Source organism: Phocoena phocoena, chromosome 2 (assembly GCF_963924675.1).
Source record: "Phocoena phocoena chromosome 2, mPhoPho1.1, whole genome shotgun sequence".
Taxonomy (NCBI): domain Eukaryota; kingdom Metazoa; phylum Chordata; class Mammalia; order Artiodactyla; family Phocoenidae; genus Phocoena; species Phocoena phocoena.
This window is the reverse complement of record NC_089220.1, coordinates 142,318,441-142,346,004: the sequence shown is the minus strand read 5'-3', so window position 1 is coordinate 142,346,004 and position 27,564 is coordinate 142,318,441. Positions and strand designations below refer to the sequence as shown.

General features: G+C 47.9%; 1 protein-coding gene across 1 annotated transcript; it reads right to left on the bottom strand.

Annotated features, from left to right (window-relative positions):
* Positions 1-23,133: 23,133 nt before the first annotated feature.
* Positions 23,134-25,691, bottom strand: MEX3B (mex-3 RNA binding family member B). The gene is made up of 2 exons (XM_065872460.1): positions 25,412-25,691; positions 23,134-24,581 (listed from the first exon to the last, which is right to left on the bottom strand). The coding sequence occupies exons 1-2, from the start codon at positions 25,689-25,691 to the stop codon at positions 23,134-23,136; spliced, it is 1,728 nt and encodes a 575-aa protein (XP_065728532.1).
* Between the last annotated feature and the right edge of the window lie 1,873 nt (positions 25,692-27,564).

Sequence of the window (27,564 nt, the reverse complement as noted above, 5' to 3'; positions counted from 1 at the left end):
TGAGAGACAGGAAACAGTAGCTCCAACCCAACAGAGCAATGAAGGGATATCCCTTGTGACACTAAAGCAACAGGCCTAGAAAAAAAAAGCAGTGCAGGTTTCAACAGCCTGGCTGAAATAAATTTCCAGGATAAATGCAATGGTCTCACATTCAGTCCACAAATATCTCCTGCATACCTATGACACAGCAGGCACAGAGGACACGGTGAGGGAAACACTGTCCCTGCTTTCATGGAGCTGACAGTCTAGCCCAAAGGAAACTAGCCCTGGTGACTTCCAGATGCGATGCGCGGGCTAGCTCTTCTCCGGCTCCGCCCCACGCCTCAGCTCCCTGTCTGATTGGTGAAGCCATGCATGACTCAGCTGCTCTCAGCTGCTGGCAGTCCAGCAGATGGGATTCCAGGGGTGGCACTCCCCTTCTGTCCCAAGGCCCCATCCTTTTGTATTCCAAACCACGGTGTATTTCCTTGCGTTCTTCACCACTCCACAGCTTCTCTGGCAGGGAAGCTGCAGGCGAGAGATTAGTACCTTCCTTCCGTCTGCTACATGGGTGAAAATGGATATAACACGATCCCATCAAGGAAAATCTGGAACCGGAAATAGAAAGTTGAGAGTCCATTTCACTCTAGTACCTTCCTTTCGCCTGTGGGTGGCGTCTTCCCTGAGACGGAATTTCCCGTTTTATATCTTTTTTGATTTTCAATCAAAATGGAACGGAGATGGAGAAAGTAATTTCGTGTGTGCGTGTGAGAGAGAGAGAGATACAGCTACCATTTTACCCAGAATTGGAATGAACTGAGAGATGAAAGAGAGAAAGAAAATTGGAAGTTAATTGCTACTTAATAGCAGAATAAGGAACTGAGGCTGGCTTGCTTTACTTATTATCTGTCCTCCCTGAATTACAAAATAAACAGGATGAAACTTAGTATTTTCTCTATGCAGACTGAAGGGTGACATTAAGAGGCTTTGGTAATTAAATTTAATTGGAAGCAGATTTATAAAAAGGGATGTGAGCTGTTGAGGACAAGCATTCTGTATCCTTCACCTTCCTCTGCAGCCCATGCCGGCTATTAGTGCTGCTGTAGCCGCCGTTTCTAACCACCACGTGTAACAGAATTTAGAAAGAATTGCTTCTGACAATGATCAAAATGGGATTTTACTTTTACTGATGATGGAACAATTTTTCTAAGTTCAATCGTGGCTGAACTAAAAGAACACGGACCTCTTTGTAAGTGGCGGCTTTGTACAGCAGGATTTATAGTTAAACGCTGCGAATCATATTTTTGTTAAAGCTTTTACGAGAATTAGTCGTTAAAAAGCCGTTTCTCCTTTTCTATCCACCGCACAGCCAGGACTTTATAGCTGTGTGAAACAGAAAACTGCTTGTCTCTAAACACAGTCACCTGCCCCTATTTCAGACTGACCTTTTCCATCAAGGCAAAGGAGTGCAATGTCACAAAAGCCAGCAGCGGTTCCATGGAGCATTCAGAGCACAGAGGGGAAATGGAAGGGCGGCAGGGAAGCACAGACAGGAAGTAAAGAAGGGGACAAATCCGGGATGACCGAGTAAGTGTCACAGGAGGGTGGGAACAACATAGGGGAAAGGAGAAGGTAGTTGGGGAGAAGTGGCAGCTTGAAGAAGGAGAAAGGGAAATAAGAGCAAGGGGGGAAAGCAGCAGAAAACAAGAGTGAGAAGTGTGTGGGGAACGGATCTGGCCAAGGAGATGCTGAAGCAGGAGTTCCCCTCCATGCCTGGGTGGGAGCAAAGGGACAGATGGAGAAGCAGTTGTGCGGGGAGTGAAATGGACTCTCAACTTTCTATTTCCGGTTCCAGATTTTCCTTGATGGGATCGTGTTATATCCATTTTCATCCACGTAGCAGGCACCACACATGTCTTCTATAGGGCAGGTGATTCTGAAACTAGCGTTTATTGAGCAACTATTATGGGTCTTGTCCTCCACCCAGGCACATTGCTCATTGTTATTTCATTGAATCCTCATAACTAGCCTGTGAGAGAGTATTTATCCTTCTGTAAGGGGTGGGAAAAATTAGTCTGAAGGGGATTAAATAATTCTCTTCATGGTCTAACCTGGACTGATGTTTGTGTGTGTTTAAAAAGTCCTTGTCCTGAGCAAGAGGAGGACCTAAGGGGCTTGTAAAGTAAAAAGTCAAAGCAACACATTGTCCCTAGAGCCACAGGTTCATTAGACAGAGATCCTGTTTTTAAAATTATCAGTGGTAACAGTTTTACCTAATGTTTGTCACTGCATCATGTGGGTCTCCATCTTTCCATCATCTGATAGCCATTTTCTTGCTATGTGATTAAGAAGTAAGCCAAGGACTTATATTTTAGGCTTTCGTTACAGCACCACCTCACTCCAAGATTCCAGGTACCAAGTTTCAAACTAGATAAGTCACAGTAGCTGCAACAGAGCAGATAAACTACAAAATCTCAGGGTATAAGAGAATATTAGTTTATTTCTGCACCTTATTAGTCCAAAATAGGCATTTCTGATTAGCAAGCACCGCCCCCCTCAGGGATAATTCAGGAACCCAGAATGCTTCCACCTTGTAGCTACCATCTCCAAGGTTGATGCAGAAGGTCAAGAAGAATGTGTGGGAGGCCTGAGTATCGGGCAAATCCCCTTAACTCACATTTCATTGGCTAGAACGCAATCACATGACCACATTCGTTGCCAAGGAGGCTGGGAAATGTAATCTAGCTGCAGTTCCAGAAAGAAGAGAAAATGTGTAAGGTTATCAACTAGCTCTGCCACATCCCTCCAGTTCCCAAATTTTAATTTAGCATTCTCTTCTGGTTTCTAGATAGAGATATAGCCAAAATAATTATGGGTTGTTTAAAGCACTTTCGCTTCAAACATATTTTGAGCATATACTGTATGTAAATGAGTGGGCTAGGCAGGATATGAAATTTGCTTGGAACTATGGATGTCAGTGGAAGATTCTCTGTAATATCTGTTGCGTTCTTTGTTAACCTCCTTCTTTCCAAAAGGAGGAAGGAAACATACCTGTTGTGTCCTGGGCCTTATTTCAGTAGAGAAGATGGAAGCAGTCGTGTTGATGGAGGCCAGTTTTCAGTGGGGAGAAAAGGATGCGCTGGCTAAATATCCCTCAGGCAGTTTTGGTTTCCAAGGGAACCTCTGCCCACCCCAGAGATGCCAGTTTCCCTCCCTGTACTTCCGGCCATCGATACTCTCTTGCCTGATCCTCAGAGATATCCAGGCAGCTCCCCGTCTTTCTTCTCCCACGCAGCCAGCACTATCATGAGAAGTTCAGACTTGGCCGTAGGCAGACGACTATACTACAGTTTACCTCTGCCACTCCGTCCAGCCGCGTTAGAAACCCTGTGCCCTCCAAGATGGCTTCCCTGAGCCTCTTCAGATTTGATTCCCAAGGTCTGTGTCACAGATACTGCAAGCTCCAGAGCATCCTAGCACATCTGGCAACTATAACCTGGGCAATCTTTGCCCACCCCCTAGGCTGGAGCCCACTGAAAGGGATATGTGTCCCTATCCTTTCCTCTAAGTTCTCCTGAGGTCCCCCACCCCAGGACCCAGCCCACCTCCCTCCCTCTCCCCTAGTCCTTCACACACAGCTTGCTTTCTGTGTGTGTGTGTGCGTGCGCGTGTGTGTGTTTTGTTTGGGAGCACATCGTCTCTCTTTTTTTAAACATTTTTTAAATTGAAACAGAGTTTATTTACAATGTGTGTTAGTTTCAGGTGTACAACAAAGTGATTCAGTTACATGTATATATGTAACTGATTTTATACACTCACACACACACACACACAGAGACACACACATATATATTCTTTTTCAGATTCTTTTCCCATAAAGGTTATTACAAAATATTGAGTATAGTTCCCTGTGCTATACACTAGGTCCTTGTTGTTTATCTTTTTTTTTTTTCTTTTTTTTTTTTTTTGCGGTACGCGGGCCTCTCACTGTTGTGGCCTCTCCCGTTGCGGAGCACAGGCTCCAGACGCGCAGGCTCAGCGGCCATGGCTCACGGGCCCAGCCGCTCCGCGGCATGTGGGATCTTCCCGGACCGGGGCACGAACCGGTGTCCCCTGCACCGGCAGGCGGACACTCAACCACTGCGCCACCAGGGAAGCCCTATCTATTTTATATATAGTATTGTGTATCTGTTACTCCCAAATTCCTAATTTACGCCCCCCCCCCACCTTTCCCCTTTGGTAACCATAAGTTTGCTTGTTTTGTTCTAGACATTACATCTCAAAACTGATCAAGTCATCCCGAATGAAAAGAGCAGCCTCAAATATGACCAATTCAAGGTCCAAAGCCAGTCAAACCCACAAAATGTTCTCAGTCCTCAATAGAGCTCCTTGGGGGTTCCCTGTGGGGCGGTCCAGGGAAGAGCATTCATAGAAGAGCCCACGGACTGATGGTGTCATAAAGCCAATGTCCACATGAAGACACTCGTTCTTTGCTACTGCTCAGCACGCTGTCCCTTGGCTTTTCCAGTGACAGACTGAGCCCGCCCATGAGCCTCTGGTCCTGGTCTTGGCTTTTAAGCTCCTCCCCACCCTGGGGCTACCTTTGCCTCAGTGTCCAGAGAACGATCAGAATTGGAGCTGGAAGCAAAGGACGGTGGCTGTCATCCTCCCCACCCAGCCTCCTGTTTCCCTGTGAGAGGAATCTACAGCCTCTGGAAGCCAACGGAGAGTACACTGATGCAACCCCGCAAAGAGGCATTCACCGCCTCTCGCTAATTATCTAATTCATCTGATCAATCTACAGACATATGCTGACGCCTTCTCTCTGCCAGGCCCGGTGCTGGGCAATGAGGACAGGATGACTCACACAGTCCCTCCTCCCAGGCCAGGGGATTTTTCTACCAGAAGCCTCTTGGTCCTTTCTAGCATAATCCCTTTGCTAAATCAGAGTCTGGAAGGCCCCTTCTCAATACACCGGGCAACAGTGAGAGATTAGAATTTTAATGGATTTCCCCCCCACCCCCGGAGGTATGAGTGAGGAACTTAAATAAAAACAGTCTTGTTCAAGCCAAATAGCCTTGGACTCTGAATATGCATTTCTTCGTGAATCATGGGCTCTCCTCAACTCTGCAAGGATCTCAGGAGACACATTTTCTCCCTGCTTCGGCGGGAGTTGCTAGGAAGAAAGGGGAAGGCGGTGGTCCTTAGAGGAAGGGATGTAAACCCATATCTCCTGCCCATAAGGTTTCCACACAGCCTGGCGGCTGCTCTGGTTTCTTCATGTCACGGAGAACTGGTTCCCTGTGTCAAAGGTCAATCCCCTACACCCACGGCTGACATTCCTAGAACCTCTCCCATCCACCCATTACCTACAGAAATCTCTCTCCCATGTAAGAGTGAGGCTCACACTCGGGTGCTAAACTCTGCTTTCCCGATTAGGCCCTGGTTCCACCCTCTTCTCGTGGGCATGGGTGTCCCTCTAAGGTCAGCTATTCTGAGCTTCCTCCCAGAACACCTGCTCCTGGGGCCAGTCCTGCTAGGCAATCCAGAGTGGGGGGATGGGTGGCAGATTCAAAGGTCCCTGACGGAGAGCCTCGAAAAACAGGACAAAACGTTCCACTTGGTTGATTTCTCTTCCAAAGTTGAAGAGCTTTATCCTAAGTCTCATCTTAGGAGCAGGGGATGCCTTGTCTTCCTTCCAAGCCTCCTGCTTTTTTGCATCCTGTCCAGCTGTTTTTCCAGCCTGTGCAGCTGCTGTCTCTGCTCACCCAACTGCTTTTGCAGGACTGGACTTGTTTCTTTCTTTGCCTTCTCTTATCTCTTGGCATCAGGCCAAGCAACAGAAGCCACTAATAGTAACCAGCTATTCCAGCCGGGGTCACCGCCCGGAGCCTTTCTTTCTCCTCCATCTATCCCAGGAACAAGTTCTGCTATTTCAGATTCTATCTTGTCTTCAAGGGTCCCATTGGGACTTCCAGGGGTCCTGTGCTAGTTTTGCTTATTGGAGAACAAACGCTGCCCTTTCCTGCAAGCTAGGTATGGAGGAAGGGGATCCTCAGTGGTTAAAAACATGTTCCCTGCTTCCCGTTCAATTGGCTCCTCCTTTAGGGTCCTCCACTGCTTCTCTGATGCCCCCTGGGGTCCAGTTTTTTGGTCTTAAGAAAGACCCACCTCAGCTACCCACTGCCCCTTCCTGGATCTGGTAGGATTCTTTGTTTGGAGGATCCAGCCGAGAACATTTTTCCTCTTCCATAGTGGAAATCCCCATGAGGTCTCTGGATCCCCTTCCTTGTCTATAATGTAGGGCAAATTCCCAAGCAGAGGCAATTCGACCCCCCAAGGAATATTTGGCAATGTCTGAAGACATTTTTGATTGTCACACAAGGGTGAAGGGTTGCTGCTGGCCTCTAGTGGGTAGAGGTCAAGCACACTGGTAAACATCCCACAATGCATAAGACAGCTCCCTCAACAAAGATTACCTGTCTCGAAATGTCAGTGGTGGGAGATTGAGAAACCTTGCCCTAAGGGCTTTGGTCTCAAGGGATCCATGAGGTTCTCTCCAGCCTGGCAGTCTATGAAATCCCATCCATTTTGTCCCACTCCCACCCCAGAGGCTTACTCTACCCTCACTTCAAGTTCTGGGTCCCAAGTACTTGGGGAATATCCAATTAGTGTGTGATTTCAAACAGACTAATAATAGTAATACCTAATGACAAACTTGTATTCAACCTAAAGAAAGCCTGCCTTGTTTGTATATACTGTGGCACATTTTGTGCATTTTGTGTTTGTACAGTACTTACCAGTTTAATTTGTTTTTAATTCCAGCATTTGTTTGTTGACTGTTGGATGAAGCTGTCCATCAGAACTTGGAAAAATATTTTTACTAAACCTTCAAAATGCAGTTTTGTGTCAATAGAGGAATACGTGATTCTCTTTAGTGACATTCTAGTTTAAGTAGGAGAAATATTGACCTCTTTAAAGGTAAGGCATCTTACATCAGCAAATATATTTAAGGAAGGAGAAAAAATCTTATATTTCTGTTGAGGCTTTTACAAGATTTCCTGATACAGAGGTGTTCTCTCCCCTTGACAATGTTCCAGTAGGTTATCTATAGACTTGAAAGTAATGAAATTGCCTCTCTCTAAACATTTGCCTCTCAAGTCAAAGTTCTTGAATTCAGATTAACCTCTAGAGCGAAGTCAAATAATTGACATCTACTGCGTCTGAAATCTTTGAAGTCAGAAGCCAATTCCTCAGTCAAAAGCAGGGCCCGGGGAACTCAAAGGGAAGAAGAGTTTGTGAAAATTTGTGTGTGTGATTGTGGTGTGTGAGGAGGGCAGGGCTGTGGCAGGAAGTGCGGTATCTGTCAGGAGAAGGCATGGGACAGAAAGATGAGAGGATGGAGAAAGCAAAGGGGGATAACAGACGACAGCAGGGACGAGGGGCCAGGAAAGATGTGCAAAGAGTGAAATGTGGCAGGGCCCCAAGGTTGAACAAGAAATTCCACATTCTTGAGTTAGGCAAAGCAAACTTTTTTAAATAAGAAAAATAGGAAGTTCTTCCTTGCCAGTTCCTTGATCCCTGAGTGTAGGGTAGATGGGAAGGACAGAGAGGGGTAGAGGGACCCAAGGCAGGGTGGGCGGGCCCCGGCCTCAAAACTACAGCATCATCAGGGCTCTGGGTTTTGTCTGAAGTGCCATACACTCTTTCCCCACCCAACTCCTATGATCTTCTGGTTTCCTTTTGAATTCGCATGGAGGTCAGACCCATTCAGTCCCTGAGCGCTTCTTAATCCAGGGATCCCGTGCTGCCAGCTTGCCCCCCGGCCACCTATACCCTGACTCTCAGAACCTCTTTCCCTTCTTGTTCAGCCCAGGCATTTTCTCTGAGACACTCCATCTCTGCCCCCGCCCACCCCCATCCCCCACGCCAAGCACCATCCATCAAGAGCTCTCTTTCCATCTTAGAGTGGCAAGAAATAAGGTCCCACAAGCCTTTCAGTCACTGGTAAATTTCTGATTCTTCTTGGCACATGACCTTTGAGGATTCTTTGTTGGGCCACAGGACTCATGTCAGAGTAAACCCCTGACAAGAGTTTCCTGCCCCAGACCCCAGGCAGTTCAATCCTCCCTGACGACTTCCTTCATCCTGGAACTGGCCCACTTACTAAGCAAAGAGGACATGGCTGAGTTACTTTAGCAAACAACAGGGGAAGGGGAAAAAAAAAAAAGATCAGGTCAGTGGTCATGCTGGAATGGATATATTACGAGGCCAATAGACCCACTAGAGGATTATGTTCCACGGGTGGCGTGCACCAAGGCCACCAGAAAAGAGCTGGCCAGAGGGGCACCAAAAACACTAAGCAACGCATTGATAGCTCTCTTCTGCAGGCTGGAGCCGGCTATAGGTAAGATACTCACAAAGCTGGGCAGGTTAATAGCAATCTGTATTGACGGGGCCCCAGAACAATAGAGGCAGTGCTTCGCTCCCAGAAGCCAAGAGGGCACGATGACTGCACATCCGAGGAGCACCCATAGGGAGTTGTGGAGTCTGCTTCTAGAGCACAGCGTTCTGAGGAGCAAAAGAGACACCCAGCCAACAAGGGGACTGCCTAACATCTGCAATCAGAAGAAGGCATGTACGAATGAGAGTAGGAGGCTGACGGAAATCACCCCACCAGGAAGAATCCACCATGGAAGAGGCGCCGGACAGCCAACTAGACAAAATGACTTGGCCAGTTGGCTTCAGCCAGCCTTTGTCATCAGCTACCCCAGAACTTGCAAAATGAGCCCACAAATGGAGAGATGGAGGCTATGCATGGGCCCAACAGCATGGACTCCCACCACCATGGCCAATCTAGCCACTGCCACCTCTGCATGTCCAACCAGCATCAATAGAGGTCAATACTAGGCCTTGGAAATGGCCCTATTCCTTGAGAACAACAGGCCACAGAGTGGCAAGTTGACTATTTTGAGCCCCTCCATCCTCTCTCTAAGCTTCAGGCCCCATACCCTGTCCCCAGACTGGTCTCTGCCAGACTCAGACAGATCCTATTAAACTACTTGGCTGGTGAGCTCAGCCTTAAGTCTGACTTCGGCAAATTCCTGGCCCTTGCAGTCTTAGCTCCTGAAGTAGTTCTACTGCTATTTGTCTAATATTTACTGCCCCCTCCCTCAACTTTATCCTTTATCTTTACCAGAAAAATACAGATTTCATTCAAGGTAACATGGTGTCCAGCTAAAAATATTTGATTTCCCAACAACAGGAATGGTTCTGGCCAATGAGAGGTAGTCCCTGAATGAAAAGGCAAAGGCGCACCAGGAACACGCTTTTTTATGGTCTTCTTCACCCTTTCACCCCCGTTTTCATGCTGGAACCACAGACAAGAGGCCTGAGGGTGCAGCAGCTGTCTTGTGACCCTGAGGCATTAAACACGTAACCGATGACACAGCAGAAAGCTGGAAAGAGCTGTGATTCCTGGTTGTGTCTCTGAGCCACCAGACAAGGGCTGATCGGCTTACTCTGGGGCTCCCTGTATGTAAATCCACTCAAATTCTGCTTAAGCCACTATAGGAAGTGTTACAGATTGAATTTCAACATATGAAAAAAAAACATACGCTGTGGTCCTAGCCCCCAGGACCTCAGAATGTGACCTTCTCTGGAGATAGGGTCCTTAACAGAAATAATCAAGTAAAAATGAGGTCATTAAGGTAGGCCCTAATCCAATATGACGGGTGTCCTTATTAAACGAGGAGATTTGAAAATAGAGACAGATACAGAGAGGGAAGATGATGTGACGAGATCATATAAAATGACCATCTACAAATCAAAGTAGCCAAAAAGAGATCCTTTCCTCAGAGCCCTCAGAAGAAACCAACCCCGCTGACACCTTGCTTTCTGCTTCTCACCTCCAGAACTGTAAGACAACCACCAGAGAGATTCTCAGAGCTCTTAGCAAAAGCCAGGAATCGAGTTCCCACCACTCACAGAGGGCCCATCACTTTCTGAAAGGCATCAACTTGTGTACAGACTGCCTGTGGCCACAAGGTCCTATCACAGACTTGATTCAATAAGATAGGGCCACACAATGACTTGTTTTTGTATTCTGACTGTCCTGGGCTCTAAAACCTGCCTATTTCTCTATTTTGAGAAGTTTCTAAGTCTGACTGATTCATTTTGGACATCAATTTGGATGCAGGAGTATCAATATTCTGACCATGAAAGAAGGATTAATTGGGCTGCCCTGGAAGGGACTTCATTCTAGTTTCCAAATTTGATATATGGCCTCATTCCACCCAAAACGTGGAGACCTGGAGTGTGCTTCACTCTTTTGTAGTGAGCTACTTGGCAGCCCCAAATTTACGAAGCAAAGGGCAAGATATTGAGGCAGTATGTTCAACATCCCACCCCTGCTATGATTTCCTCTGCCCCAAACGTCTTATAAATGCTTGAGTGAAATGTGAGGCATTCTTTCTCCCTAAATGGGAAATACAGACTGGAGGTTTTCATTCATTTTGATCTCTTCTTTGCAGTGGAATTGCTGGAATCTAGCTGGTACTTAGTTCTAAATATATATGAATGAAGACTGAGCTCTTGAGATTAAACTTTTATGACAATAACATATTGATGTACATGCTCATACAAACAGAAGATTTGAAACACTGCTACTAATAATAAATGGATCATAAAATCTTCCTAGTAACAAATGTTTGTCTTGGATATTTAATTAACACAAGCTGATCCAGCGTTAAGATACATTGTTTAGCAAATTCTAATGGTTACTACTAAAAGAGTGCATTTCTTTATTTCGGTGTGTCACTTAAATATAGTTAGTGATTTTTTTTCTTCTCAGATCAATCATTTAGTGAGTCTGGGGGTCAAATATATTCCCATGATGTGCCTTACGGCTTACTATGCTATCGTATATGTAGTATTGTATGTAAACCTGCTTACAGGTTACACTGTGAGTTCTTATAATAAAGTGCCTCAGACAGAGGCCAAGTTTTAGAAGCTACATTTCTATACTTCTTAAACATCTTCAACCTTTATGTAATAAGTGCTCAGAAACACAAGATTCTTCTCAAAACACTGTTATTCACTGCAGTAAATCCAAAGTCGATGACAAATGTTTAACCTTAACTGTTGTAGAATTTCTAAACAATTTCAAAAAAGATTAAATAAATGAATCTTCTGAAATGTAATTATCCCTATAAGCAGAAATTTTGTTCCTGTCATCTATTAGTATCAATATGTGTATAAAGCAACAATGGAGATTTTCAGATAATTTCTGAAAATTGTATATTCATTGGTTAAAACAATTATGTAAAAACCACACCCATGAGAAGGCTGGGAAAAATTCTTAAGCTACACCCGCACACACACACACACCATTTTGAAATAAGCAAGCGCACTGAGGCTCTCTCTTGCTAGTCACTTCTTTATATGCCTGTCATGTCTTTGCTTCTAAATGCATCGTTTGCCTAAGGATATGGAAATAGACTTTTTAATAGACATAATCAAGATAAACCTAGCACAAATTGTTTCAAGTTGTATAGAAACCCTGGTCCGCAATCCTCCTACTGAAGAGCAGTTCTTTTCTTCTTTGAAGTCATCCTCAACAGATAGAACCCCTCCCCAGGTCCTCACCTGATTCTCAGGTGAGCCTGTGGGTAGAGGTGAGGAAGGTTTGCTTTCTTAACGTGGTCAGAATATTACTAGGTATAAAAGTTTCTTTTCCCCAGATGACCTTTTTTCCTATCCACCTTCCCCTGGTGGGAAAGAAGTCTGTGATAAACAGGAATATAAAAAGAGGGCTCTGACTTCAAATAGTCAAATTCATAGGGACAGAAAGTAGAACAGTGGTTGCCAGGACCTGGGGGAAGGGAGGTAATGGGGAGTTATTTATTGTTTCCTGGATATAGAGTTTCAGTTTGAGATGATGTAAAGGTTCTGGAGATATATGATGGTGGTGGCTGCACAGCAAGGTGAATGTACTTAATGCCACTGAATTGTACACTTGTGTGTGTGCGTGTGTGTGTGTGTGTGTGCACACAATGGAATATTACTCAGCCATAAAAAAGAATAAAATTTTGCCATTTGCAGCAACATAGATGGACTGGAGGGTATTATGCGTAGAGAAATAAGTCAGACAGAGAAAGACAAGTATGTTATCACTTATATTTGGAATCTAGAAAAAATAAAAGCAAATGAATATGTATACAGAAGCAGAAACAGACTCACAGATACAGAGAACAAACTAGTGTTTACCAGTGGGGGAGGGGTGGGGAGAGGCAAGATAGGGGGAGGGGATTAAGAAGTACAAATTACTATGTATAAAATAAATAAGCTGCAAAGATATATTGTACCTTTTAAAAGTCAGATTCTTAGGTTCTAACCCAGACCTATTGCACCAAGTTTTCAGTGGAAACAAAAACCAGGAATCTGTATTTTACATGTTCCGCCAGGTGATTCTTACACACAGTAAACTTTGAGAACCACTGTATCAGGTAAATATAAGCCCAAGGCAGTAAGTTTCAACTCCCAGATGATGAAGTTAATTTTCTCTACTTTTAGATTATGATCTGAAGAATAAGGTTAAGGCAGTAGTTCTCCAGCAGGGGTGATATTTCCCCCAGTGATATTGGGCAGTGTTTGGACATATTTTGGGTTGTCACATTTAGGAATATGCTACTGGTATCTAGTGGGTATAGGCTAGGGCTGCTACAAAGATAGTGGTTAAAATGGTAAGTTTGTGTTAAGTATATTTTAACCGCAGTTTATTTTTTAAGTTAAACAAAAAAAGAAGGGCATGTTAGTCAAATAACATCTAGACATTGTACTAGGAGAAGCTGTCAATATTAGAAAGATTTGTCTTGTAGATGCTCCTCTCTGTTGACACAGAAAGGCTTACACTCTCTCCCACAGTACGCGGTCTCAATATGCCTCCTGCCACGGGGGGTAGGGGGTAGGGTGTTAGAACTTTGAAGACTTTGCGCCCACTCTCTAGGATGGAGTTGGGAACCTCATAGGAGGACCATATAGAGAATACCAAGAGGATCGTGGCAGTGAAGGAAGAGCGAGGAAGATAAGAAAGTGGAGGGGAAACTGCACACCCATCAGAGGTAGCCTTTGTATGAATTGGAAGGAGATTCCCTGAGAAAAGTCCAGAAATACTCCACCATACGTGCACCCCCATGTTCACTGCAGTGTTAGTCACAATAACCAAGATGTGAAACGACCTGGGTGTCCGTCAACAGGTGAGCAGATTTTAAAATGTGGTATATATTTTATTTTATTTTATTATTATTATTTTTGCGGTACGCGGGGCCTCTCACTGTTGTGGCCTCTCCCGTTGCGGAGCACAGGCTCCGGACGCGCCGGCTCAGCGGCCGTGGCTCACGGGCCCAGCCGCTCCGCGGCATGTGGGATCTTCCCGGACCGGGGCACAAACCCGTGTCCCTTGCATCGGCAGGCGGACTCTCAACCACTGCGCCACCAGGGAAGCCCTGTGATATATATTTTAAAATGTGGTATTTTAAAATGGAACACCATTCAGCCTGAAAAATAAGAAGGAAATCCTGCCATCTGGGACAACATGGATGGGCCTGGAGGACATTATGCTAAATGAAAAAAACCAGTCACAGAAGGACGAATACGTCATGATCTCACATATATGTGCAGTCTGAAATAGTCAAACTCATAGAAGCAGAGAGGAGGACAAAGATTATCAGGGACTGGGGGCAAGGGGGAGGGGGACGTAGTGGTCAAAGGGTATAAAATTTCAGTTATGTAAGATAAATAACTTTTGGAGTTGAGGGGGGCAGGAAGAAACTTTGGGAAGTGATGGGTATGTCTATGGCCTTAAGGGTGATGATTTCCCAGGTGTCTACTGATCCCCAAACTCACTGAATTAAATACACTAAATTTGTACATAAACATGTATGGGAATGCATACATTAAATGTGTACAGCTTTTTATGTCAATCATGCCTCAATAAAGTGGTTTCTTAAAAAGGGCTCCGCAGCCTTTTCTGGATTTCCAATCTGCTTATGGTTTCTAATCCACTCTCCACTGCTCTCCAACAAGTCCCCTTAGGGATTTGGAAAAAGACCTGGACCCTACAGACAACTTCTTCAGCTGGCCCAAAGCCAATCTTCATGACAGAGCCTCTGCTTGGAAAGCGGGTCCAATCCTCACCGACCTCCACACCCAGCCACTCACCAAAGCTGGCCACACACCTGGCAGCAAGTGTGATGCCACCCTCATGGTTTGTGTCAGGACTCACTCCAGCATGGGCCAGTGTGATTAGGCCACCAAGAAGGTGAATGCTTCCCAAGGCCACGCGAATGGAAGGAGGTGTCCCTGCTCTGCTCGTATCTGTCCACACCTAGAGTACAATTGTCCAGTCGTGAGCTACCGGAGCTTAAGGTAAACGGGCCCAAAGCACATCATTTACAGAAAAGTTAAAGCCCCTGAGCTACGTAGCATGGAAGCGAGAAAATTCGAGGTCTCACGGTCAGTGCCTTCAAATCACTGACGAGTTGTCAGGTAAAAGAATAACGTGGGGCTTCCCTGGTGGCGCAGTGGTTGAGAGTCCGCCTGCCGATGCAGGGGACGCAGGTTCGTGTCCCGGTCCGGGAAGATCCCACATGCCGCGGAGCGGCTGGGCCCGTGAGCCATGGCCGCTGAGCCTGTGCATCCGGAGCCTGTGCTCCGCAACGGGAGAGGCCACAACAGTGAGAGGCCTGCGTACCGCAAAAAAAAAAAGAATAACGTGACTTGATCCATAAAATGAAATCTGCCCGGTGGAGTTTCAGCTTTTGACTCCGGGCAAGGACCAGCTTTCTCACAGTTAGACCTGCCCAAAGGCACGAGAGTGATGATTTTCCAGACAGAGAATGACAAATACTGTATGATTTCACTTGTATGTGGTATCTAAAGAAAATAAATAAATAAAGGTACCAAAACAGAAAAAGTCATAGATTCAGAGAACAAACAGGTAGTTGCCAGAGGGGAAGCGGGTGGGGGGAGGAGAGAAATAGGTGAGGTATAAACTTTCAGTTAGAAAATAAGTGAGTCACAAGTACGAAATGTAGAGTATGGGGAATATAGTCATTAATTGTGTCATTTCTTTGGACGGTGATAGATGACAATTAGATTTATCATTTTGAAACGTATAGAAATATTGAAACACTCCGTTGTACACCAGGAACTAATATAGTACTGTAGGTCAATTATACTCCAAAAAACAAGCAAACAAACTCATAGAAAAAGAGATCATACCTATGATCCCAGACGAGGGGGGTGAGAGCGAGTGGAAATTGGGTGAAAGCAGTCAAAAGGTACCAACTTCCAGTTATAAAATAAATAAATACTAAGGATGTAATGTACAACATGATAAAGATAAGTAACACTGCTGTACACTATATACAAAAGTTGTTAAGAGCATAAGTCCTAAGAATTCGCATAACCAGGAAAATATATTTTTTTCTGTTTCTTTAAGGTTGTATCTCTATGAAATGATGGACGTTCACTAAACTTGTTATGGTCATCATTTCATGATGTATGGAAGTCAAATCATTATGCCGTACGCCTTAAATTTATACAGCGCTGTCGGTCAGTTACATCTCAATAAAACTGAGATATAAAAAGAGTGATGACTTCCCAAGCTCTTCAAGGAAACGGTGGTTCCAGCATTGGTGGAGGTGCTGTTTGAACTAGATTCTATTTAAACTCCCTTCTTGTGCTAAGATTCGCTAAGCCACGAAGCACCTCATTTCATTCCCCTCCTTCCTAATCCAACTGCTATCTCCTGGGTCCAGGCCCTCACCATCTCATCTTGGGTCACTGACAATTTTGCGGGGAATCAATCCTGCCTACCACCAGCAACATCCTCTTCCTAAAATATCACATTCCTTCGGGTGCTTCTCTGTTCCAAGGCCCATTCCCAACCCCGTCAAGTGTTCATGATTCTTTCTACCTTTCAAATTTTTGATAATCTTCCTCCACCCCAGTGAGGTCATAAACTTTGCTCCAGGTAGACCTTTCTTTTCTCTATTTTACCAGGCTTCCACTTGGATCTTTACTAAAAAGAAAAAAAAAAAAAATCAACACATTTCCTAGGCAGAGGGAATGGCTCAGGCAAAGGCATAAATATGTAGAAACACAAGACATATTCAGGAAACATAAGCAAAAGCGTTTGCTCTAAACTCCCATGGTCTAAACTTCCATGACACTCCATTTAGTCATCACCTCAAACATCCTCGTTCCTCTCTTTTTAATAACGGTGTTCTAGCCACTGAGACTTAAATCCCCAGGTCTCCCCGTCCATCCTCACTCTCCAGAGATGCCCTCTGCCACCTCACAGTGTCAATTCTGTTAGGTTGAACCGCATGAAATTGTGATTAATGTAGATCACAATGGTCCAATATCAGCAATTTCACATGATTCAACCTAATACTTGTTCAAGGCCCTCACAACTCTCTCCTCTTCTCTCATCATCCCAGATGCTCCGTGACCTCATGCCTCACCATCTACCTCCTGGATCATGGCCATGGCTCCTCACCAGGCTCCCCACTCCAGCCTGTCCTGGCCTTTTCCCAGCCCATCTGGCTCACTACACAAACAGTGTCCCCTGATGCCTGCAAGACACACCCCAAAACCCCCAGTTGAGCTTTCCAGGCTCTCTACAACCTAATCTGACCTGCTTTTGCAATCTTACCCTCTACTCTTCTGTTCACCTGGAACCGTCAGTGGAAGGGGCCTTACGCCCACCACGTCCAGTGATTCCCAAACCTGGCTGCACATCAGAATCTCAGGGGGAGCTTTTACTTCGTCAGCCTGTTAATCAGTCAATCAGTCTAGCCTTACATTCATTTACACACGGCTTTACCATGCCTAGCACTTTAAAAAATTGTTCTAATGAATAGACTTTAATTCTAGAGAATTTCTAGGTTCACACCAACATTCAGGAAAGTACAGAGTTCCCACCTCTCCCCCGATGCCCCCACCCACCCTGCCACACACACAGCCTCGTCCACCATCAGTGTGGTACATTTGTTCCAATCAATGAACCAACATTGATGCACCATTATCAACTATAGAAAATATTTTGAATAGGTAACGTACAAAATTTCTTTAAAGATCCAAACACCACAAAAGGATATACAATGACAAGTAGGTCTCTCTCCAGCCCCTGACCCCTGACCCCCAGTCTCCCTCCCCAGAGGTCCATTCCATGCATATACAATTGTACTTGTAGGTAAGTCTCCATATACAATCTTAATACAAGTGTAGCATACTGTAGGTACTCTAATGTACCTTAACGTTTTCCTCTTAAGAATGCATATTGTTCAATATCGACACAAATCAATCTGCTTAACTCTTTTGAACAGCACTCCGCAGAGTTGTCTAAAGTCTAGTATTTATATCTTTAACTAACCATCCCCTATTGAAGCAATAGAGGGAGCTTTTTAAACTGCGATTTCCAGGCCTCATCCCAAATGTACTGAATAAGAATTCCAAAAGGTGGACCCAGGAAGTTCTATTTCATATACATTTTCCAGGTTACTCTCATGTAGGCATCTCAAGGGACTAATATGCCAAGAAAATTGGAGATGGAAGATGTATAGTGAATTCCCCGAAGTCTCAGAGCAAAGGCAGAGTTAACAGAACAACAGCGGTGCTCCCTGAATAGGAAGAGTGGATGAATGAACAGATCTGGGAGGTACACCATAAAAGTGTGGCTGTGATAAGTAACCCCAAATATCATAGTCCTTTCTATCAAGAGATTTTAAGTGATCATTTTCTTGCTGTACAGTTCACTGATGGTGAAGTGCCTTCTGAGTCATCGGAGGAATATTAAGGTGAGGTCATCATGGTTTTTAATGAGAAGCGTGTTTTACTGGCCTCTAAGTCCATGGGTGGTAGGTTTGGATATTTTCAGTAAGCAGTCTATTAAATTTACTCATAACTCATTGGAGTCACTTTGGGCTGTTCTGTAAAAGCAGGAGTCTTCTGTATGTCTGCACAGGGCATGTTTAAAAGGAACTAGGTTTCCAGAGATCTCTAGTCTCCAGTCACCAAAGACTGCCTGTTGGGCAAGGCATTTAAGCTCAGTTTCTTGGGCTGTAAAATGAGGATAAAAATGATAGCCAGATTATTCACTACTTCACGGGGTGTCTGTGAGATGATTCATATGAAAGTATTTTGAAAAGTGTAGTGTCTCCTACACAAGATAAAATAATAGCATTGAATTAAAGATATGATGTCCATCAAAATGTTCAGACGTAGAAGATCTGGCCCAGACAAAATCGACAAACACCCCTCATGCTTCCGATTCTAAATTTTTAAAATTATTTTTGACCTATGAAAGTAATATAATCACATAGTAAAAAAACCCCAAAGGTCATGAGGATATTAAGTGAAAAAATAATAATAGCAAACATAAGGACAGATAGACAGAGATAGAGAGCACATACCATAAGCCATGCATTATCCTAAATGCTCCTCAGAGCAACCCTTTGAGGTATGTTACTGTTATTATCCCCATTTCATAGATGATAAAAGTGAGGCACAGAGAAGTTTAGTAACTTTCCCAAGATACACAGCTAGGAAATGGCAGAAACAGTTTTCTGTTATCACCCCCAAATACCAGCCTTATTCTCCAAGGATGACCACCGTTTTAACAGTTAATTACATAACTGTATTCATTTTCTATTTGTGCATAACAAATTGCCCTAAAGCTTAGAGGCTTAACGCAACAAACATTTATTATTTCACTGTTTCTGTGGGTCTGGAATCAGGGTTTGGCTTAGCCGGGTATTTCTGACTCAATGTCTCTTAGGAGGCAGTCAAGATGTTGGCCAGGGCTACAGTCTCATCTGAAGATTCAACTTGGAGAGGGTGTGCATTGCAGAGGGTCTGTATTGGAGAGGGTCTGTATTGCAGAGGGTCTGTATTGGAGAGGGTCTGTATTGGAGAGGGTCTGTATTGCAGAGGGTCTGTATTGGAGAGGGTCTGTATCTCTCCCCAAGTTGCCTTGCCCCGCATAAAGCTTCAAGGACAATTACTACCAGCATCACCCTGGCCAGCAGGCTCAAAACCTCCTTGAGATGGAGTAAATTTGTTCATATTTCTTGGAAAGATAAGGCTTAAGAGATAAAAGCTCTGGATCTCTTAGTGCCTGATAGTCACTGACAATAATAGAGCTTTTCCCAAGAGCCAATGTTGGTAGGACTACATTTTGAGTGTGTTTTACTACAAATACGCACAGCAAAATCTCAATGGTTTCTCCCTTACGGTTGTAGAAAGGATCACAGGAGACAATCGAAAAGAAAGCGCTTTGAACATTCCATGCAAACATTATTATTGATTGAGTGCAATCTACCACTCTTTGGTGAAGAAAAATGATTTCCTTAATTTTGACCTCCCGTACTCACACATCAGCCTTGGCTTCCCCTGCAATATTCCTGATACCACTAGAGCTACCCTGGGTAGTGGGCAATCCCAGAGCACCACCGAGGGTCAACCTCTGTGCATTTAAATGTCAGAACAATATAACCAATTTCAAGGCGGTGAAAAGACAGCAGGGAAGATCCATTTTCTTTGTCTACATCAGGGTTTCTCACCCTGGGCTGGATGATTCTTTGTTGTGGTTTTAGCAGCATCCCTGGCTGTTACCCACTAGATGCCAGTAGCACTACCCCATGTTGTCATAGCCCAAAATGTCTCCAGAGATTGTCAAGTCAGGGGTGAGGGGGTTTGCAAAATCACCCCCAGTTGAGAACCAGTAGTCCACATAAAGAAAGGAAACATGGACCAATAATTCGGGGCAGAGATGTCTGTTAGCTGGTATTCTGTTGCTGCAGAAAGACGGATTTCAGTTGGGTAGCAGAAAGTAGAAAGGGAAACTGCTAGTAGTTGCAGGGCATAAAAGTGGTACCTCTCATCTCTCCAGCTGGAGAACCTCCACAGCAAGTGACCACCTCCACAGTTGTCATTTGTGGGACCTGGGGGATGGGACAAAAAGCCTGCCTTGGATCAAAAGTTAATGCCATCTAATGCCACTAGCATGTGTCCATATCCTCCGCTGGTGACAAGGGCCTGCCCTGCAGAGGAAACCAATAGTGAAAAGCTCTCTCTCCTCTCAAGAATCCTGGTTTTTATTAATATATTCCAAAACGTCATGTCAACAAAGGGGACCTCTCACTGCAAAGAAATACAAGCCATCCAAGGGCGTGTCAGTAGCCTCGAAACCTGATTTTTTTTTTCTCATGTTCTAAAGCAGCATATGGACCGCAAAAAAATCTCAGTGAGTAAGAAGAGCCCATGTGAAATTCAACCAATCAAGGCTTCGATTTTTCCTCGCCTTCTCTGGAATCATTCTGCTAAAGCAGCAAAGCAAAGCTGCATCACTAAAGAAATCAGCGCAAAAAGACTCTTGGTTCTGTTCTAGGCACTTCGGAACAGCTGAAAGAAAGCGGGGATTGGACTGTAATATTGCTCCTTGCCAGGCCTCAACTAACCTCCAGTCCTTGAGGGAGCAAAGAAGGGGGTAAACACTGCCTGGGAACTTTCCAGAGTTGAAGATGATGCCAGAAATTTCCCAAGCAGGGCCACTCCTTTCTCTCCTCCCACCCCAAAGGCCTGTCTCCTGCCTTTGCAGAGAGTCATTCAAACCAAACAAATCAGGAGCTCTGACGTAGGCAGTGACTAAATTTCCGGACAAATAAAAATGAATACAAAGGGGAAAAGAGGAACAGCCAATATATGTTACAGCCTACTCTTTGAACTCACCTGCTAAATGTTACCCATCAGCAGAGGTTAAAATAAAAGGCTGCCCACATTCCAGGCAGACACCGTTCTCCAGGGGCAGCTCAGCTCAGCCTGGAAGTCGTTGGCAATCCAGCGGTATGGTCTGGTCATTCCTAAATACTCTCTAGAAGGCAGAGTTCCTGTCAAGTGAAAGCATGCAGGCTCCATCCCTTGACAAAGCCCCACAGCCAGGGAGCAGGTGTAGCCTGCCAAAAACAAACAAAAACTTCTCCCAAACAACAACAGACAGTTAACACCTGCAGCCTGTCAACACCAGTTAGCCTGCCTGACGAGCAGAAGCTTATTAGGACCAGTGCTCAAATCTAGCCCAGTCCTCTACAAGCAGAAACTGGCATCTCTGGGCTTCCCCCAAGGAAGTGACCTTCACCACAGCAAGCACAGCCCTCAGGCTCCTTAAACTCTTGAGGGCCCTGCTGGGTGGGATTATGACCTTCCTAGGCCCTAGGCGCTTCTGCTCCCTCCTCCATAATAATATTACTCAAATTTATTTTTGATATAACTTTCAATACTTTGATACCTTGTTTTCTTAATGTGCTAGGTAAAATTGAATAGGTTTTGGTGGGCCTGAAAATTAAGACATTGTCTTTGAATATTTTCATTCCCTTTGCTTTATTTTCTTCTAATTTTAAGAGAAATTAAACCTTTTCCTGGGACCCTAAAAGAATCACAGATCCTAGGCACTGTGCCCACAAATGTCTAATGAGGAAGCTCTGATTCGGTAGATAACTTGCAATTAAAAAGAAAAAATACTGTTACCCACGGCCTAACCATCCAACCAAACACAACCTCGGCCTCTTTTGAAAGTCCACTCTATTGATAAAATACTGACATAATACGCCTGGAAGTTGCATCTTTCAATTTGTCACTTCAGAGTGATTCCTTATAAAGGTAGACTCCGAGAAGCTTAAAAAAAAAAAAAAAAAATCAAGTTACCACACAAGATAGATTTTCTTCAATATTTTATTTATATAGAAATACTTAAAAAATGAAGTAGCACCATTACTTAAGTTTTACCTTTATTATGTAGAACTTTAAATGTCAGAAAAATAAAACTCTTGATACAATTTCAAATCTTGTCTCAGCAAATATAATATTAGTATTTGACCATGAGGTTAAAGGCCCTTTATCATAAAATAAAATATACTTTGTTTTTTTAAACTTTGCTCAGTAAAGTACATTTAAGCTCAAGTAACATCACCTACATATACATAAACAAGTGGTAAACAAATGTATTAAAATAGAAATACTAAAACTATAGTGGTGCAACAGAATTTTTGTAACTTGCACTGAATTCTATTTATACAAATGTTAGAAAGCATCAACAGTTCCTTTTGACATGTTTATACATTTCCGTTTTTTGTAATAATATAGAATAAAATATGCTTTATATCACTGAATAGAAAATATGCTGGGTGAAGCAGATCTAGAAGATTTGTCTGAACCTATAAAATCTCCATCCCAACAGAATACTGTTCAAAACATTACACATTTTATGGTTTGTAATTCCGTCACAATTGTGTGATTATTAAAATAATACAGTGTTCTTTGCCATAAGGCCATACTAAAATAAAAAGATTTAACCCAGCTACAAAAAAGTTCACTGAACTTAAATTAAAATACTTGTAAACATCTTTGCAATATGAAATATAATTTTTCAAGTCAAAAAAGAATAAAATACTTCAATCTGTATAATGCAATTTCTCTTTAAAACTTTTAAACGTTTTTTAATATATAAGAGATATGTTACAGTTTCTTTAACTTTAATAAAGCTGCAGTATCCTGGTTTCACAGGAACTCCTGGCCCTTCCACGAACATTCAAAAAGGATCCACTGTGTTCTATAATAAGCATCGTAGGAACCCAGCCACAAAGGGGAACACACTAAAACAGTCCACACATCCCATAGCACTATTATTACCATCTTCATCATAATAATTATTGTTCATTTTTTCCTACTTTAAGAAAATGGAAAACTTGTGGGGTTTTCTTCTTTTGGAAGCTTCCTATTAAGTACAGTGTAAAAACTATCATTACTAGAATGTCGCCGTTCCTATTATTTATAGAGCATGCATTTAAGGTGGTTCGGAGGTTTCCCAGGCTACAGTACTCTTGACGCAGATATCCTGGCAAGTTCCTTTGTTTAAAAATTGAAATTTAAAAAATGAGCGGATACTACAGCTTTCCAAGCTCCTCTTCGGATCTCAGAGTGTGAGCAGGGAGGCGGGGAGGAGAAGGTGGGGCACCAAGTAGGCAAAGAGGCGCTGGGGAGTGAGGATGGAGGGAAGCGGGTTCTCCATCCCCCGCGTGGTGCGCGCCGCCTTCAAGAAAAGATGCGGATGGCCTGAGTGACCGCGGTGTGGCAGACCGGGCATTCAGGCTCACTCTTCTCACAGATGCGGTTGGCGCACTCCATGCAAAAGAGGTTGTGGCCGCAGGGCACCAGTGCGGCGATTACTTCGCTCTCAAAGCACACGGAGCAGTCACGGCTGCCCTTACGCCGCAACCCAGAGGAGGAGGATGAAGAGCTGGACGAGGAGCTGGACGAGGACGAGGAGCCGGATGTGTCCGACGGCTGCAGGCCCGGCAGCTGCGCCCCAAGGCCGTTGGCATAGGCGGCGTAGGCCAGGCCCCCTCCGCCCGGGTCGCTGCGCACCCGGCGCGCCAGGTGGTGCTCGCCCGCCCCCGGAGCCATGTGCAAGGGCGGGGACAAACGGGGGCAGCTGGTGCCGGGGTGCAGCCGGCGGTGCACCAGCAACCCCAGGTTGGCGTTGGAGGGCGCGCTGGCGCCGCCCCCGGGAAAGACCACAGAGGAAGACGAAGCAGACGAAGATGCAGAGGAAGAGCAGGAAGAGGACACGGGAGCTGCAGGTCCGCCTCCCGGGGACCTCTCAAACTGGGCCCAGAGAAGTGGAGCCCCAGGCGGTGGGGCGGGAGCCGGGTCGAAGGTGGGCTGTAGCTCAGGACAGCCGTCAGGGGAAGGCACAGAAGCCTCCCCCGCCGTGTAGGTGTATCCATTGCCATTGTTGTTGTTTCCATTGTGAGCAAAGCTGAGCGCGGGGCTGGGGGGACTATAGTCCGCCAGGCGCGGGGTGGCAGCTGCACTGCCGCTGGTCCCCCCGCCGAAGTAAGAGTCTGTGGAGGCGCTGCCAAGCGAGCTGGAGCTGTCGTTGCGATAACTAGAGAAGGGCTTGCGGCCCGGAGTGGGCGTAATGCTGGGGGTGGGCTTGCTCCACAGGCTGCCTGGGCCGGACCCGCCGGACCCATGATGCAGATCAAAGCCCACATCAGTGCCATTGGCGTGGAAGTCGTTCTCATCTGTGAGCTCAATGATGCCGCCAGTGCGCAGGGCGATGTGCGCCTCGATCTCCTCGCGAGCTCGGTCCACGTTCTCAGGCATGCCGGTCACCTCGAACACCGGCTCCTTGTCGCGGCTGGGCGTCACGATGTACGTGTGCGTCTGCTGCTGGATGCGCTTGATCGTGGCGCCCTTGGGCCCCACCACGAGCCCCACCACGCGGTAGGGCACCCGCACCTGGATGGTGGTCTGCCCCGGCAGGTTAGGCGGCCCGGGCACTGCGCCGTTGAGCGCCGTGTTCTTATTCCGCGAGGCGCGGATCATGGAGAAGTGCTCGGCGGCAGAGATGATCTCCCTCCGAGCCATGGCCACATCCTCCTTCCTGCCCGTCACAACAAAGACAGGCTCCTCCCCACGAACTGGGGTCTTGATATAAGTGTTGGTCTTCGCCCGCAGTGCTTTGATTTTACAACCTGGGAGCCAGAGTGCAGGGGAGGGAGTGGGAGAGAGAGATAGACACGCCCATTACCCCGGGGTAACCGCGGGGACCTGGGACTGCCCGCGTACGGGGCAGCGGGAAGGCAGAACGCGCGATGGGCGGAAAGGGGGCGGCTCCCTCACAGACCCCGGGCCGCTCCACGGGCTGGAAAGCGGGTTCCACCCGCGAGGCGCTCGAGGAACAGTCCGTTGGCTGCCCAGCCCTCCCCCAGTGACTGCGGTCGTCCCGAGTCAAACCCGAGAATCCCAGAAAAAGTCTGCTGGGGAGATGCCGCTGGTATCCAGCGGGACGCGCCGCCGTCCGCCCTGAAGACGAGGCAAAGGGTTCGGGGAAGGCGACCGAAGGCCGAGATCCTCCAGCGCGGGGGGGACTGGTGGGAATGGGGGGCAGTCCCGGGACCCATTGTTCCTCCTCTGGGCTCCATTCCGCTTTGCAGAAATCCAGAATCCTCCTCCCATCCGATGCTCACTCCTCCTCCTCCCCCCTCCCAAAGGACCGATCAAAGGCCCCCTCCCCCAAGCATCTTATATTTAAATTCTATTTCCCGGGTGGGCTGGGTGGGGGGCGCTAGGGGAGAAGGCAGTGATTTTCGCAGGAGAAAGTGCATCCCGCCGTGGCCGCGGCGCGGCTCTGGGAGACAGCCTGCCTGCACTTTCTTTGTCTGGGGCGCCGGCCCTTCGCGCGGCTCTTCGTCCCTCCCCAAGGCTCCCGGGCGCCGCGGATCTCGATTCCTCTCCCGCCTTCCCCGCGGGGCGGTGGCCCGAAACCCTCTCACCTCCAGCTGCCCATCCCTGACGGACCCACCTTGCCGCCCCACGATCTCGGCGACATGCTCGGAACTGGGCACCGGCACGCACTCGGTCATGTTCACGCTTTTCTTCCTCGGCTCGCTGTCGTACAGAGACGCGCCCTCGTCACTGTCCAGCCCCAGCAGGGAGAGCTGGTCGAGAGCGAGCTGCAGGGCTCTTTGGTCATCCAGGGTCTCTCCCCCGCCGCTGCCGCCGCCGCCGCCTCCCCCGCCGCCGCCTCCCCCGCCGCCGCCGCTGCCGTTGCGCTCCAGGTCTGCAAACAGCGAGCTGGGCATCGCTCGGCCGTGCGCACCGCGCCCCCGCCGGCCCTCTGCTCGGCGGCGAGAAACTGCGGCCACAAAGGCAGCCGGGAAGCGAGTGGTCAGGGGCGGAGAGGCCGGCCGGCTGCAGAGGGCTCCGTTGCTCCTTTCTCGGCGCCGGGAAGAGTGGGTCGCTCCTTGCGGTCCACGCCGGGCAGTGGCTGCGGGAGCCCCCGCCTGGGTCCCCACCCCAGATCTGCTGGCGGGTGGGGTGGGGGCAGAGCTCGAGCGGCGGCCGCGCGTGCCCCCCAAGTGCCCGGCTGGCTGGCCACAATGCCGAGCGAGAAGCGAGCAGGCGAGCGACAGCAGCGTTTCTTTAAGGAGCCCCTCCCCGGCTCCTCCACTCCCTCCCGCCCGCCCGCCCGCCAGCCCTCACTCAGCGCTTTTTCCTCCTCTCCTCCCCGCCTCTTGACTGAGCCTCTGCAGCCAGACGGCTCCAGAGGGGGACGAGGGAGGCGCAACGTCACCGGCGGGAGCTGACTCTACAATGCTACTGACACTATCGCTGGGGGAGGCGATTGGCGCGCGCCGGGCCGGGGGCGGGCGGAGGCCGCAGGCTGAGCGAGCGGAGAGCGAGCGCCCCCCCCCCCACCGCCGCGCTCGCCGCAGCCCGCCCCGTCCTCCTCCCGGCCGCGCCCCTCCCCCGCCGCCGCTAACGCCTCTCTTTGTTGTCTAATGCGGGACCGGCAGGCTCGGGACACTTGCCTGCACCTATCAGCTGAGAACGGTCACTGTCCCCAGGTCTCCTCCCTCACCAGACTGAGAAAAGGAAACGCGCCCAACTCTGATGCCAGGGGCCCGGCTCTAAGAGACTGGTCCTTAGAAAGTCCCGTTAGTGTCCCCCAAATAAACCACCCTTAGAACCAAAGATGCCACTGGGAGAAGCGTCTATTGTCTGCCCAAAAGGCGGTCCGAGCCCTCGTACACGAAAGGCATGTCTCGAGGTCCTGGGGCGCACTGGCAAAGTGGCCCCCGGCGCGGGCTGCCCACCTGCACGGGAGCGCAGGAGACACAAAGGCAAACGCCCGGCCGCATCGCCGCTCGTGCGCGCGCGCGCGCCCGCAATTCTGTCCCCTTGGGCAACACTTCGCCCAACTGGCCCTGAAACTGCGGATCAGAAAGCCAGAAACGGGTTGCAGCGCGGACCTGGCCGGCCCCGCCTCCGGCGACCTCCGGAACGCACGGCGCTGGGGTCCTGCACATGCCACGCGCGCCAGCTGAGACCCCGCGGGCGCTGATACGCTCACGAGCGCCGCGCCGGCACCGCTAGGACGCCGGCCATACCTCCAGCGGGCGGTGAGGGCGTGCGCGCCCGCTGCTCTCAGGGCCCTCCCCGCCCCACGGTCGGGCCTGCGCAGTGCGCGCGAGGAGCCGGGCGGTCCCTTTAAGGCGGGCGCGGCGGAGTGCGCCGGCCCCTCCCGCAGCCCCGCCCAAACGGGAGGTGTGCGCTTGCCTCCCGGCCGCTCTTTGTGCGTTTCTCGGGGTGGGGGTGGCGTCGGAGGGAGGGTGCGACGGGACCGGCCGGTAGGGACGGCGGGCTGCGCCCCCTCCCGGATCTCCCGGGGGCCGCCTCCGAGCGCTAGAGAGAAGAAAGGAGGCTTTGAGGGGCGGGCCGGAACGGGGCACGCTGCCCGCCGGGCCAGCCACTCGATCCCTCTCCGCCCGAGCCCCCCCTCCGCCGCCGACCCGGGCGGATGCCCCCGGGTCCCGGCGCGCGCTCCCCTCCCTTGTTCCGGGCGCCGCCTGGCTCCCGGGTCCCCTGCGCCTGGCCGGGGCCGTTCCGCAGAGCGGCCGGGGCCGCGGTTCGCGGAGCCGACCAACGTTGGCGCAGCGGGACTCCTGCTGAGGA